General features: G+C 35.1%; 1 protein-coding gene across 5 annotated transcripts in view; it reads right to left on the bottom strand.

Annotated features, from left to right (window-relative positions):
* Nucleotides 1-471: 471 nt before the first annotated feature.
* chl1a (cell adhesion molecule L1-like a) overlaps nt 472-15,630 on the bottom strand; it is a 118,774-nt gene continuing 103,615 nt past the window's right edge. For 2 of the 5 annotated variants that reach the window (XM_051662868.1, XM_051662867.1), the window contains exons 25-30: nt 13,878-13,943; nt 13,211-13,318; nt 10,783-10,941; nt 7,887-8,012; nt 5,292-5,364; nt 472-2,078 (exon numbers count right to left, since the gene is read on the bottom strand). In XM_051662868.1, the coding sequence (XP_051518828.1) occupies nt 1,886-2,078; nt 5,292-5,364; nt 7,887-8,012; nt 10,783-10,941; nt 13,211-13,318; nt 13,878-13,943 (725 nt within the window). In that variant the 3' untranslated portion in view covers nt 472-1,885. The remainder of the gene's footprint in view (nt 2,079-5,291; nt 5,365-7,886; nt 8,013-10,782; nt 10,942-13,210; nt 13,319-13,877; nt 13,944-15,630) is intronic. The other 3 variants (XM_051662869.1, XM_051662870.1, XM_051662871.1) reach the window with 3 other exon arrangements.

Raw genomic sequence — 15,630 nt, 5'->3', positions numbered from 1 at the left:
ATTGTTGTAAAAAAATACAAATAAAATTGTATCGGGAATTCCCTACATTTTACAAAATAATTTATGTAAGTGCTTAAACAAAATAATGAGCTAATTATTTCAGCATTTAAACTCTCATACATCTGGCACTGTTTACTTCCATTGTAAGTGCTTTACTCGTTATTTGAGGGACGAATTATTAAAGTATTTGTGTTGTAATCAATATTATGTTACATATGCTGTTGACTGAGCTTAACTCGTATTGAATCTGGAACATTCATCTAAAATCATGACATTTAGCTTCTCAAGTAATGTTAATGTGTCATTTTAATGATGTTGAGATATTTTTTTTAACTGAAAACCAAGATTAAGAAAATACATTTTTGCAGTGTATCTTTACTGTTTCTTTCTCTATGGTTACACTGGAAAATGTGCTATAAAACAGACAGCTCAATAGAGATGATTTTATAGAATTGAAATGAAAAACAAAACTGTTTAAAAGTCTGTTTATTGTCCTACATGTTTCTGTGGTGAAAACTGAAAAGTTCGGTATAACAAAATATGTGTCTTCAGAATCAACATTTTACAGCAATTTTATGCATGAATACAAATTGCAAATGTGTGAATAAACATGTTCCTCAGATCTGCACAGTACTTGTAATACAATGTGAAGGAATATTTTGCTCAGAATATTCTTTAATAAGTCTTTAGTATAAGCAGTACAATTTTCAGGCAGAATGAAATGCACAAAACACAAAAAGCAAAAAGAGAAATAAAAACAAATCTGTTATCTACAGTATGTACAGTGCAACAGAAGAACATTTCTAAAATAAACAGAAACTATGTCTACAGTGGAATTGCTCACTTAAATTTGTAGAAAAATAACAAAAGTCTTATAAATTATCATCTCATATATCAGCAGAAGGGTTGTTTTTTAACAGTAATAATACATATGTTAAGGGTGATGTCATGTTTGAAAATCACATCATTTTGAAACAAAATAAGAATATATAGAAGGGCTTTATCATACTTGAATGATAGCGTTTTGTAAAAAGCAAAAAGGCAGACTTGATTAATGCACATTATTGATTAAAATTGAAAACATAAAAACCTCTTTATGGCTAATGTGCCGTTTATGTGCTCTGAAATACTCATGTACACTCGTGGAACACATTCTATACAATTTTTCCCTATTAGTGCAAAGACAAAAATGTGGACCCAACCATTCGATGTTGACCTTTTCCATTAAATGTTTTTTTGTGCCATAGCAGCACCAATGTCAGTTTTGATCAAATGCATGGTTAAACAGAAATATATTTTCTAGGATACATAGAACAGTCTGAACATAATTGTTTTGTTTGATTGTGTCAATATCTTGCTGAGAGGCATACAGTGAGGTTACGTGATTGCCCACACACTTTAACATGTAACCGAAAATTGTGCTGTCAAGACATCTGTCTTTAGACAGGCCATGAATTATTTATTGTTCTTCAGCAGGAAAAGTGAAAACGTTACCTAATCCAACCGCAACCTCACAATCCACATTAATTCTAAGGTGCACAAAACAGTGGTTTGAACTACTTTTATGGTATTTTTCTGATGCTTTATATCATTTCTGGAGCCTGACCCTTGTCACCATTCACTTTTATTGTATGGAAAACATTCTACTAAACATCACCTATTGTGTTCAATGGAATAATATGAGGGTGAGTAAATGACAGAATTGTCATGGTTGCGTGAGCTTTCTCTTTACCCTGTAATCGCACTTTATATTAACGCTGTAAAGAGGTGGCCATTCATGCAAAAGCAAACTCTTAAAAAACACAGGCATATTCATGGTACAGACACACACACTTTTCTTTCTCCCTGTCACATTGTTTAAAGTCCATAAGAACGAACCAGCATCTTAAGCAGTCACTGGGGGCTGTCCGTTCACTTCCGTGAACACCCTACGTGTGTGACCTGAGTACTCGCCGATGAACGAGCCATCTTCATTGAACTCACAGTTCTCATTCTCTGATATTACAGAGTCTTCACAGCTATCATCGTCTCCCATGAAAAATAGCTGGCTGCTCTTCAGAGGTTTCTCATCATTGTCACTGTCAAAAACCAAGCAGAAGGAGTCAAATTCAGCACAGAGTGAGTGAGAAGATGAGACTAATAGAGAATGGCAGACAGCATGAGTGAGGAGGGGAAGGAAGCAGTCATTGCTTTCTGCTAATTACTAATTGCAAGGGCTTCAAGGGCTGATGGCAACAGAAAATGATCTTAGAAGAAGAGAGAGGGACAACTGCAGAGTGCTGGTCACACCAGCCAATGAGAGGACTGACTTTAGAGGCGCTATTTGGGGCTGTAGACAAACAGCCTGTCAGGCTACTTTAGTCCCTAAGGAATGATGGGACAAGCCAAAATTAGCTGCCAATTTGTGAGCAGGCACACTGCCAGCAAGCAGGTGTCTCTGAGAAGACAGGGGGTCACCTCGTAAGCTCCCAATTACTATGAGATGCCAGTATGTCTTGGATAGCGCTAAAATAAAGCCAGACAGAACATTTATTGTGGTCAACTGACATTTTCCCTCTTTTAATTTTTTGAAATAATTGTCCTGCTGACCAGAGGATATAATTTTCATGGTGGACATGAAATTGCATTGCATCATCTTTCAGAAACATTGAGAGTTGCACAGAATCCAAATAAGCTACATTCACACAGCAAAATACAGCTGTCAGTCCAGTCCAGGTCCAGTCCATCTGTTTGTCTTGTTTTCCAATTACAATAAATAGTGGCAAGAAAAAGTATGTGAACCCTTTGGAATTACCTGCATTTTTGTATAAAATTGTCTTAAAATCTGGCTTGATCTTCATCGAAGTTACAATAATGAACAAACACAATCTCTTTGTAACTAATAACACTCAAATAATTGTATTGTTCTTGTACATACGGATTACATTATTACAAAATTCACAGTGTAGGTTGGTAAAAGTATGTGAACCACTAGGCTAATGAGGTCAACAAAAGCTAATTAGAGTCAGGAGTTGGCAAACCTGGCATTAAATTAATGAAATGACATTGGAGGTGTGGGTTAAAGCTATTTTGACTTATAAAAAGCATTCAAGCATTTTGAGTTTGCTATTCACAAAAAGCATCTGCTGATGTGGACCATGCCTTGCAAAAAAGAGATCTCAGAAGATCTACAATCAAGAATTGTTGCTTTGCATAAAGCTGTAAAGGGTAACAAAGTTATCTTGAAGAGCTTAGATATTCATCTGTCCACAGTTAGACAAACTGTCTATAAATGGAGATGATTTAGTACTGTGGTTACTCTCCCTAGAAGTGGCAGATGGAATGCAATGAAATCAAGTTATGACAAAATGTTCTAGAATTGTGTTGCCTTAGTTCATTTTAATTAAGTAACTTGAACAAGCAGCAAAATATATATATATATATTTTGTGTATCCTTAGTATACCAGAATTCGATGCAGTCTGTATTTCAGTACATCACACGAATGATATAAATTGTGTAACATAATACACCAGTTCTTTTTTTGCCCAAAGTGTAATAAATCAATGGCCTTTTTGTGTGTGTCAGAGTAATGCAGTTTTTAAATCCTCTGAGGCAACCGTCATACACCACAGCTGGTGTGGGACACACTTCCCTATCTGCTTTTTATCTGTTAGCAGATGTTTGAGTGTTTCTGGCACTGTAACTCCCCAAACAAGACGAGAGTACAGATCAGACTCCCAGCCTCTGCTAAGGCTGCATTTCTTTCCTGAGGGAAGAATAAAGTCAAGGTTCTCTATGTCTAAGTGTAATGAGATGGAAACACATTTACGGATCCGAGCTGCTCCGTATGCAAGTAAACAAGTTAACCGCACACACCCCCCTCTTCCTGCTCCTCTGGTCTGTTTTCCTCCCAGGTTTTTTTTTAATTTTTTTTATGTGCTCTAAAAATGAGATGGATCAGGTTGTGTTGAGAGAAGCACTGTGCTGAGAGTCTCTCAGGGTGATGATTTAGGAGCTCTCAAAATACATAGAAAGATTTGTTTTAAGGGCATCTGATTATAAACTACCAAACAGTAGTGCCATCTGTGCCTTATGATGTCACTGCTCTGTGTAGTGCCATATTAAGTGTTTAAGACCCTGATGAGGAAATAGCAAAATGTAACAACAGAGAATAATACATGTACTAGCTTCTGTTCAGCAAGCTCTAAAATGCTACTTTTATTTTACAACATGTACAAATCTGAAAGATATCTGAATTCGGATAAAAAAAATGTATAATTTACTCACCTTCATGTCGTTCCAGTCACATATGACTTTCTTTCTTTTGTGGAACAAAAGAGGAGAAATTTTGAAGAATTTTACAGTGATCACAGTTATCACTCTCAAAAAGGACACACACACAAAAAAAGCACTATTAAAGTATCATAAAAGTAGTCCATAAGACTTGTGCGTTATATTCCGTATGACAACTTTGCATGAGAAAAAGACCAAAATTAAGTATCTATTCACTGATAATCTTTGCCTCTACTGTAGTTCTTAAATCTCATTCACACTTCCACATAGAGCTGGGTATTGATACAGATTTCACAAGCTCTTGATTCGATTAAATTCCAATTTCGATTAAATTCTATTCCAATTAGCTTTACATCCTTTGTAGAGCATTACATCCTGTGGTCAATATAGGCTTTCATTGTATGGAAAAGATCTGTGTGGACTTTCTTCAAAATTTCACTTATTGTATTCCACAGAAGAAAGTCATTCAGCATTGGTAAATACATGTAAATATGTTTGGAGGAACTAATGAAATTTATAAAAATTGTTACATATTTCTGTATACACACACTGCCTTGATCCTAGATCAACATTCTAATCAACCAATCATTGCTCTCTGATTTCAGGTTGTGTATGATTGGTCAGTGTTCAAAAAGCAATGTTCAAGTAGGGCAATGTTCATGCCCTACTTGTGTAAATCAAACTCTTTTCTCTATAAATGACACAACTTCACACATTTTAACAATCTTTTACAGGCTGAACACAATACTATACAACTATAAACATACACCATTACACTAAAAATCTGCCTGGTGAACTAAACGACAGCTGCTGTTCACTACCTGTGTGTGTAGACTAGCTGGCACACAGAGTCAGTTCGAAATCCTGGAGCAACGCTTTCCGTGTGGCTCCGAGCAAATGTCATGCATGTAGGGTTTGTTTGCACAATAGACAGGCATTAAGAGATAATGTTATGGGAACTCACTGAGATGAAGAACTTGTGTCAAGATCTATAACAGAACTAGTGAGACTCTCTGACCTGTATTCGCAGGGAGTTTCTTCGCTCATGGCTTGAGATTCTGGATCAGCAGGAGATTCCTCTTTTTCTTTCACTGCAAAAACAAAAGGGAGAAAAAATGGGGAAAGATAATAGAGATTGAATTTATTGGACTTCAAGGAGAGCGCTTGGTTCACTGTTTTTTCTCAGTGGCTTTTAAAGTAGCCTATACAATTTGGAAATCTCCTTGATATCATTTAAATAAGGAAAGTGTTTATCTTCTTGGAAAAATTAAAAAAAAAAAAAAAAAATTAGTGCCTGACCGATATATCAGTCGGCCGATATTATCAGCCGATATTATACTTTCACCTATATATTGGTATCGCCGTATATGTTTACCGATATGCACAGATATGAAAACTTTTTTTCAGAACATATAATGCAGAAAACAATGCTTTAGAATTGGTGTCATAACGTAGTTTGTCCAGCAGAGTGCGCTCCGACTCCATTGTTTACAGAGCTAAGCTGAGCTGATGGTGGTTCTGCAGACAGGGCGGATATAAGCTGTGCGGAGTTAAACGGTGTCTTCTCGGTAAGTTACTAACTAGTTTGTGAAATACATCCTGGAAAGTTAATAAACAATGATCCCAACATTTTTCCTTTTCAATATAACTAATATAACGTTAACCCTATCCCTGACAACCATGTCACTTATGTTTATCACATCTGTTTGCTGTTAGCCAGCTATAGTTTGTCAGAGCATCTTTTTAGAGCTCAGCAGACAACGGTGCGGCGGTGGATTGTGTCTGTTGAGTGTTGATTTCACACTACATTGTTACCTAGTTGGTGAGACGCAATGCTGGAAAGTAAAATAAACAATGTCCTTCTTTTAAACTCCATGACATCGAGCTCATAGCTAACTAGTTATTCATGTAGCTACTTTCATTGTTGTCAGCTGAGTGGAAGCGAATGTGTAAACATGTATTCACCGAACTGTTTTGTTCAGGATTTGCAGTTTGGTACCCCCTTCAACCAAACAATTCCAGTCGTAGCATTTATAAAATGTAATAATTAAAAGTCTGGTTTCCCACCATTGAACGTTTCCCCTGAACTTGTATAGAGGAATACGGCGTAACACGTCTTGACTCGGCAGGTGTAAATGCTTCTTGTTTTACAACCTGCCCCTAATCGACTGGCAGTATTAAAATAGTCAGCATTTGACTGATACTAAACAGTAATACTGATGTTTATTTAGCTATTTATTTTATTCTTAATTTATTCTTTATTTTAATGGTCAGTAATTGACTGATACTAAACAGTACTGATGTTTATTTAACTATTTGTTTTATTTTTATTTATTCTTTATTTTAATGGTCAGTAATTGACTGATACTACTGATGTTTATTTAACTATTTATTTTATTTTTATTTATTATTTATTTTAATGGTCAGCATTTGACTGATACTAAACAGTAATACTGATGTTTATTTAACTATTTGTTTTATTTTTATTTATTCTTTATTTTAATTGTCAGCATTTGACTGATACTAAACAGTACTGATGTTTATTTAGCTATTTATTTTATTTTTACTTATTCTTTATTTTAATGATAGCATTTGACTGATACTAAACAGTACTGATGTTTATATAGATATTTATTTTATTTTGTTTATTCTTTATTTACATTTTTTCATTTCAAGAATTTGTTGACAATGTATAATAATAAAGTCAAATATTCTTTGATAAAAATATTTGTTTAAGAAAGCAACCTTCTGAGTACCTTTGCAAAAATCATATCGATGCAAAACCGGTGAACAATCCACATAGAAAAGGTCTGTTTTCATTCCGGCTCAAAAATTTACTTTATCGGCCACCATATCGGTAATCGGTGAATTTTCCCCCTCAAAAATCCCATATCGGTCGGGCTTTAGAAAAAATGCTAAATACACATGCAATATTTCAATACAAACGTAATTTTCTGTATGCAGAGTAGAGGAACTTAGAAGATATTTTCTATGTTGCTGTTTAAGTGTGCATCAAGGACGATGACTGCCATTGAAAGCAACTGCTCTGTGTACTGAACTATATATGTACACTGACAAACGGCTTGAAGAAAGGCATGTTTTTTTTTAAGCTTGTAATGTGTTTTATTAAAAGTTGTTAAAAAAAAGACACAAACAGTTAATTACACAACAAGAAAGTCTCATAGGTTAATGAAAATTAGACTGTAGTCACTTTACAAACAAATTACAAAAACATCTGAAGCCAGTTTTTTTGCATGTTTTACTTTTTCAAATAGTTTGAGTAAATGGACCTCATTTGTACAGAATGTATGTATTTCATGTCTGCAAGCATAAAGGTAACCATTCTACTGTGTGTAAATGCATGTGTATAGGTTTTGTATATGCATTAGATATGAAAAAAAAAAAAAAGCTGAGGAAGAACATTTGGCAGTAGGAACAGATGAGGACAAACCAATAAAGCTCAGGATTTCTGTGAGACTCAACTATTAATAAGCACTGTATGTTGGTGCGACAGAAGACCTACATAAAAGCACCACAGAGCCCTGAGAGCTCAGCCAAGTTGTTCCTTCCCCTCAACTACAGAAAGCTGTTGGAGTTCATATGTGTGTATTACCTGCATACTTGCCACCTTTGTTCCTGAGCACAAAACAGCCAATGAGGACTAAAAGAGTTAGCAAAGCCACTGCACACATCATCCCCACAAACCAATCCTGAGATGACACTGCTTGTTTACTGGACACTGCAAGAACAATAGAGAGTTACCATATCACTTTTTGTCATTGAAAAATTGATGTATAATTGAAAAATTATACTGATGTCAATTGGAAGACATTGAGAAAAAAAAGGGGGAATTATAACACCATCGGTGTATCCAACAGGGGTTGAAAGTGAAAGTTGTAAGTCTCAGTGTAAAAATATACAGGACAAAAAACAATTTTAAAGTAAGAAATTAAAATTTCATGTCTGGTTTATAATTGTATTTGCAATCATGTTAATGATGTTGAATGGGGATCAAAGATCCAAAAAGCACATAAAAGTAGCATAAAAGTAATCCATCAGACTCCAGTGGTTTAATCAATGTCTTCTGAAGCAATATGCAATATAATATGCAATATAAGTAATATATCTTCTTTTTCACTGTAAAACTTGACATCTGCAGTATCCTTGGTGATCATGATTTACAGCTTGATTACACGTCCTAGAGTCATCTAGCGCTCTGCGCACACATCAAGCACTAGGAAGTATATTTTGGTCTGTTTTAACCCCAAATCGATTGGATCGTTTTTTAAGATGCCTTTATGTGCTTTTTGGAGCTTTAAAATTTTGGTCACCATTTACTTACATTATATGGACCTACAAAGCCGAGATATTCTTCTAAAAAAATCTTTGTTTGTGTTCTGCACAAGAAAGTCATACACATCTGGGATAGCATTGGCATGAGTAAATGATGAGAGAATTTTCATCTTTGTGTGATCTATCCATTTAAAACTAAATGTTTTTCTACTCTCTTTTCTCAAATGGCATTTTTAAACATTATGGCTCCTGTGTCACTTTATGGACTATCAAAGTAGACCAATAAAAAAAACCTAACGTTGAAGAGTTCCAATGAATCATGTTGAGTTTTTGGTTGTGAAAATGTAACATTTAAATAACAAAACTTGAAATTGTCTTTCAAAATCAATCATTAGATCAGTCTTAAATAGTGAGGTTTTGAAATAAAATTTAATTCAAAATAAGGAAGAACTCCCTGTCAATTTTCTAAGAGGTAATGCAAACAATGGGGTTTTCAATGAGATGGGATTTTAGATTAACATTCTGGTTCTGTTCCAAAACCTTATGGGCTGATTGATGGTCTTCTGCCAACAGTACACAGGATGATGCCTTCTAAGGCAGCACCCTCACTGAATTGGAACCTCAGATTTGGAATACACTAAATAGGCAACCAGACGGTGCCCCACAAATAGCACTCCACACTGGAAGCACACAGGACACACAAGTTACAATTGATTTCAATAAAGTTTGCCATTAGCATGTTGCTAAGCTAACGGCATGATACTCTAATAGGATGCAACAGTCCTCGCCCATTTTTTCAGCTGCCTTGGTTCCGGAAGTATTTTTTCCCTTCATTTTTTCCAAAAGGATTTCATAAAATCCTTCATAAAAGAGTTCTTATCCATGAACCAAACAAACCAAATATATTTGATTTGAAGCAAAAAATAAAAAAATAAAACTTTTGAAAATAGGACAAAAAGACAAAGGCACAAGACTGTGTACTTACCGTCTTTAATAAAAGAATGAACTACAATCCCATGAATCATTGTAAATTATGTAATCAAATAAAAAACAATGGGAAAAAAACATTTAATTTAAAAATGCTGATTATAAGTATATAAACAACATATTTTGTATTGCAAAATTTTCTGATTTATGCAAATATATTATGAGTTTGTGAGTATACAGTAGGAAGACTAATTTGATTGTTTGCTGTGACTTTCTGACTGGTGGACTGTTTCCCTTCAGGATCATGGGTAGTGAATTTTTTTCCAGAAATGTAAAAAATCTTCATTATTAATCTTCAATGCGGACTGATGGCTTCAACGAATGCATATACCATCAATTTAACAACCTTGGAGCTCACGGTAGGTCTGTTTTTAAAGGTTTATTAATTTCCCCATCGAGAAAATGATAGGGACTGTTGGGAAGCATTCAAATGCAAAGCAAACACATTTTGAGTAAGAGTTAATGTTTATTTAGATTTAACTATTTGTATCAATATTTTCTGTTATTGAATGAATTATGTTTTTAATCAACATTCCTCTTGTTCCGTTCGCCATCTTGTATGGATTCTTTCAGAGAGCTTGTCACAGTGCATTCTGGGATTGCCTTCTCCGCAAGAGATACATAGGGTGCTTCTCAACTCTTAAATTGTACATCCTCATTTCCTCACTTCTCCATCCTCGAGCCCATGACCCAGAAAGCGATCAATGTCTGGCATCTTATAGGATGTATCAATTCTCTGAATGCACTGCATTCAGAAGGCGAGGATGGAGGAAGCTTCCCGAGGACGCTTGGGCGAGGAAACACAAGAACATCCTATGCGGAAGACTTTTTGGTCAAAGCACCTGACACATGCATAAATTCTCCTCCTCTTTTAAGGCACTGCAGCTGCGCAGAAACGGCGCCTTGAAGTGACACGTGAGTGAGCAGGACATTCAATTTTACAAAAACATCTTGCTTCGATTCCTCCATCCTCGTTTCCTTTCCTTCCATCCTTTCCTCATTTCCTAAGAGGGTAGAGCTAGGAAACGAGGAAAGGAAGCAAGGAAAGGGAACGAGGATGCACAATTTAAGAAATGAGAAGCACACATAGAAGGCAGTGTCAGAGCACGTCTATGATGCCTTAAAATGGTTCCTATGTAGGCAGCTCACTAGGTTTTGGAACAGAGCACTATTTCTACCTCTAATGCTGTTGTCTACTACTGTACAGGCTAGATTCTCTAACTTCTCACCTTTCCTGGTCTCGAAAACCTCTTCAAAAATACTAGACACATGAACCCTGCTTGAAGCCAGCAGTCGGATTGTGTACACAGTGCCTAGGCTGAGCCCTTCAATGAGGTGGAAACCTTTAGATGTGTTTACAGCCTCTGAAACCTGCCAGATACCATCACCTGAAGGAATAACCGCATAACCAGATAGTGTTAGGCCACAACAAAACAGCAAGAGGTGGAATCCATAATAGTGCAAAGCGACATTTTGAAAAGTAATAAAAGTTTTTGTAAATTGGAAACAAACCAGGGTTGTGCATTCAGACATAAATTGAGATTGGCTTTTGAATTCTAAATTAATTCTGAATTTGAACTGAATTTGAATTGAGGTAGCAAACAGGATGCAGAATTGCAACTTTTGAGTTTGAAAATTAAAGGTGCAATATGTAACAATTTTCATGTAATATTCACCCTTTTTTTGCCAATGTGTGAACGGCTTGTAACACAACTTAAAAAATTAGCCCTTCCAGGACATCCTAGGTTGCCTGTTAAAGCCTGTAGACTGATTTTCATGCGAAGGGAGCAGGTCGCTTTTGCCGGGAAAATCCAAAGGATGTGACGTCTATGCGCGCTCCCGAGAGCCTTGCCTCAGACAGTAGCTTCTCTTCCGCTATTCAACAGCGACAACAAACTGCAACACTAGGTGACGTTATCTTAGAGATAAAATCCAGCAAACATCCGGCTCCCAGCACAACACCGACTCCTACACAAACTCCGAGTAAGCCCCCCCCCCCAAAAAATTTATCTACTGAATCCCATCTGGCTAAGCAGGAACGTGATCGTGGTCGAGCGAAATCTAGAGTGAACATCGGCAGGGCATTTAATTCCTGGAGGGACCTTCGTTCGGTTTTGGGGATCAAAACCGACCCTGAATTGGCGTTCTTCTTATTGGACAGGTAAGCTTACATAACTGCAAAGCATGTGAAATATAGTGCCATAAGGACTGATCTGTGTAATTTAAGCTAACTTGATCTTGCCTGCTAACGCTGACGAATTGCAAGCTACCTTGCTTTGTAACTTTAAAATAATTTCAACGATCTTCTCTTTATACTAAAAGTCAGGTATACAGGATAAATTTAAGCAAATATACTGGTTTCTTGATTGTAGTACAACATATGACATACAAAACATACAACAGTGCAACAGTAATCTGTCTGGTATAGTTCGGTAGTATGTAGCTGTATGTGTGTATCAGTATGCTATGTTAGCTGATAAGTAGTTTATCTCAAAATTTGTAGTAAAACAATCATAACTGTAATTTTAATTATGCTACCTCATCTGTCAGCATGATGATGGTGAATCACGTTCAGCCTCTTTGAACATTACGTCATTGTTTTGGTTGATGCTCGCTCGCTCGCGTCCCTATGGAGTGTGGGCACGAGCACGAGCAACAGGTAGCTGGCTGCAGTTCACTTAATGGCCACAGGTGTCATTAATAAAAAGGGTTTCTGAATCTTACATACTGCACCTTTAAGGAAGTAGAAATGTGTGAGGTTTTTAATAATGCATTTTATTTTTGTATGAATAACTCATGAACTTGTTTTCATATAGACAACATATGGCATATATTCAGAAATATCAGATATTAATTATCAATATTTTAATGCCACCTACAGAAATGTGTATTTAATTGATATACAGTATATTTCATTATATTTGATAAATTAGCTTTCATTTTATGGACTTTGCTGGAAGGACATTTCCCAACATGCTCTAATATTTAAAATAGAGTCAAGCAACATGAAGCAGGCTTACAAAAAACGTAAACAGAACACCTAAGAAATGATACTTTCTTTGTTGTTGTGTTGGACTAACAGAATTCCTCTGTTGTGTGACTGTGTTGAATTTATTTGAACTGCAGTTAGCAATGTAAATTCCTCTTCCTGTAATTCCAATTCAAATTTCAATTCAACATCCAGTGGGGTGTGGCCAATTTAATTTAAACTCCAACTCATTTATTCAAAAGAAGCCATTCTTAAAGGGATAGTTTTACCTGAAAACAAAAAATCTGACATAATTTACTCACCTTCATTTAGTTCCAAACCCGTATGACTTTCTTTCTTCCATGGAGAAACAAAAGTATGTATACAATATATACATACAAGATTTAAAAAAAAAAAAAAATGTCTTCATACAATGGGGAATGCCAGCATTCTTCCTAAATTTCCTTTTTGTCTTCCCTGGAAAAAAGAAAGTCTAGCAGGTTTGGAACAACATGACAGTGAGTAAATTATAACATAATATACATTTTTGGGTGAACTATCCCTTTAAATTCTGAATTTTGTGTAACCCAGCTATGAATATGCCGTACAGCTTATGCCAAGTTCAGTGTTGTAAATCTTTTTCATTTTAATGGAAGCTGACAGGGCAGCGGGAGGGGAGATTTCCTTACGATGATTCATTATTGCAACATAGATCTCTGAATAAGTATGTTCTTCTCTGGTTCTCCAGCTGATTCTCACAAAGGTGTCACTTACAGAGGTGGATATATTGAGCACGGCTGAGAGAGAGAGGAAATGAGAACAAAAGACAGAAAAGATTCTGGAAAGATTAGTACCCGCAAAAGAAACTCAGTACACCACAACAACACTCATCAGAGTAGCTTTAGGAAAGAATAAAGATACAGTAATACAGAAATTATATCTAAAAATTAAGTCAACATGTAATGATATTTGCAACCCATTTAACTTCAGTAATGTGACGTATTGGCGAGTGAAACAGAATATTTGATGAGAAAAAAAAATTTAGGACGGGACTTAATTTTATCCATCAGTAATTTATTGAATCATGAAAAGTGGAAAAGTAGTTGGAGGCTTGGTGATGTCAAGTTGTTTCAGAGAAGGAGCAAATTATTGCAGCGAGAAAATAAGCATTTTTCCAATTGGAATAGCGTGCACTGATGAATCGTTAAAATAAGACTGTAAATGTGTATTAAGAAAAGCAAATAGGGTGCATTTTGATTTCATGTTGACTTTAAATTTTAATTTCACTCAAGTATGGAAATTTTAAAATATGAAGTATGAAAATGAGGGTTTACAGACAGATGAGCGGATGGATACCTAAAGTAGTAAAGGTGGCATTGACAGGAGTGTCTGTATTAGATGAGGTGAAAGAGAAAGGTTGCCCTGTAAGAGAGAGAGATTTCAGACCAAATGCAAAGACTACTATGCAATATTAGGACTTTTAAATCTATTAAATGTCCTTGTCTAGAGTCTTTGTACAAAAAAAAATAAAAAATAAAAATAAAACTGTACAGTCCTGCATTATTGGTATTTTGGTTGATCAAAATCCTACAGAATTACAAGTGAGATACATGAAACCATAATTTATAGCCTCAAATCAACTTGTATATGAACAATGTAAATAAGAAGGATTGCATGTCAAATCTATGTTTATATACATTTATATTTGATGCCCAGAGGTCAATTTGGGAGAGGGCAATCCAGAGCCACAAAAACTTTCTGTCAAGAACAGACACTTACTAAATGTTTATTTTGTATTTGTTCAATTGACTATGAAGTCCACAGCTGGTCTTTACAAAATGAACAATGTTGAACAGTGTTTCCCTGTCAGCAGCGAGACCAGTTTTGACAACATTGATACAGACAGTATATTTTTGCAGTTTTAAGCAGGGGCTCAGGGGCAGTACTACTCCACAGAGGAGCTTTTAAAAGACAGAAGCAAACACTGACAGCAGCCAAAGTGAAATAAAGTCGAACAAGAGCTGTCCCTGTGTGGAATTTTGATGGAACAGTATGCTAATTTTTCCAGAACATACAGTATTATTTCTAACACTGATCACAGAGTTATGTAATGCCTTTTGATTCTAAACTACTAATGGAGCAACAACAAAAAATGATTCTCCTGTATTTATGTGACTAAAATGAGTACTACTGGCACTATTACTAGTATTACTATTGTTATGACTGAGATGCTTTCCCATGCCACTGTGAGTTCCTATAAATAATGGCATTATCTGGCATGACAATTGATGAGTTTAAGACATTGTAAACTAGGAAGTAAAGGGGCCATATCATATTATTTGGTTACACTTTACAATAAGTTTCTATTTGTTAACATTAATAAAGGCATTAGGCACTATGAACTAACAATGAACAGTATATTTAATCTTGGTTGATGTTCTTTAATAAAAATACAAATGTTCATTGTTAATTAATGTTAGTTCATAATGCATTAACTAATGTTTACATCAGTGTTGTGTGTAATACAATTACAAAGTAATTAGTTACATTGATATAATTACTTTTCATTCAAAAAAAGTAGTGTAATGCATTACATTTAAATTCTTGTAATCAGATTACAGTTACTGACTTTCAATAAATTTAATTACTTTTAGGATTATGCTTATTTCTAATATAGTATTTATGTAGAATATATGAATTATGGCCCCGTAACGAGTCATTGTTAAGGAGAAATGTGAGGAGCTGAGTGTACGACTTGTGTGTAACAATAAACAAGAAATATAGACATTATTTTGAATTTGTTGAGCGGAAAAGTGATTTAGAAAGTAACTAAAAAGTAATTAGTAACTTGATTACTGTTTCAATTAAGTAATTAGTAAAGTAATCTGATGACAATTTTTAGAGAAATAATTAGTCATTTGTGTTGGATTACTATTTCTAAGTAACTTACCCAACACTGGTTAAAATATAGAACTTTAAATTTTTTAGATGTATTAGTTGAAATGTTCAAATTAACATTAATGAAGATTAAAAAGTGTTGAAAAAGTGTTGTTAATTGTTAGTTCATGTTAACTTATGCAGTAACTAATTAATATAACTTTATTGTAAA

This window comes from Myxocyprinus asiaticus, chromosome 29, assembly GCF_019703515.2.
Source record: "Myxocyprinus asiaticus isolate MX2 ecotype Aquarium Trade chromosome 29, UBuf_Myxa_2, whole genome shotgun sequence".
NCBI classification, from domain to species: Eukaryota; Metazoa; Chordata; class Actinopteri; order Cypriniformes; family Catostomidae; genus Myxocyprinus; species Myxocyprinus asiaticus.
Note: the sequence above shows the minus strand (reverse complement) of the source record. Positions and strands in the feature narration are given on the sequence as shown.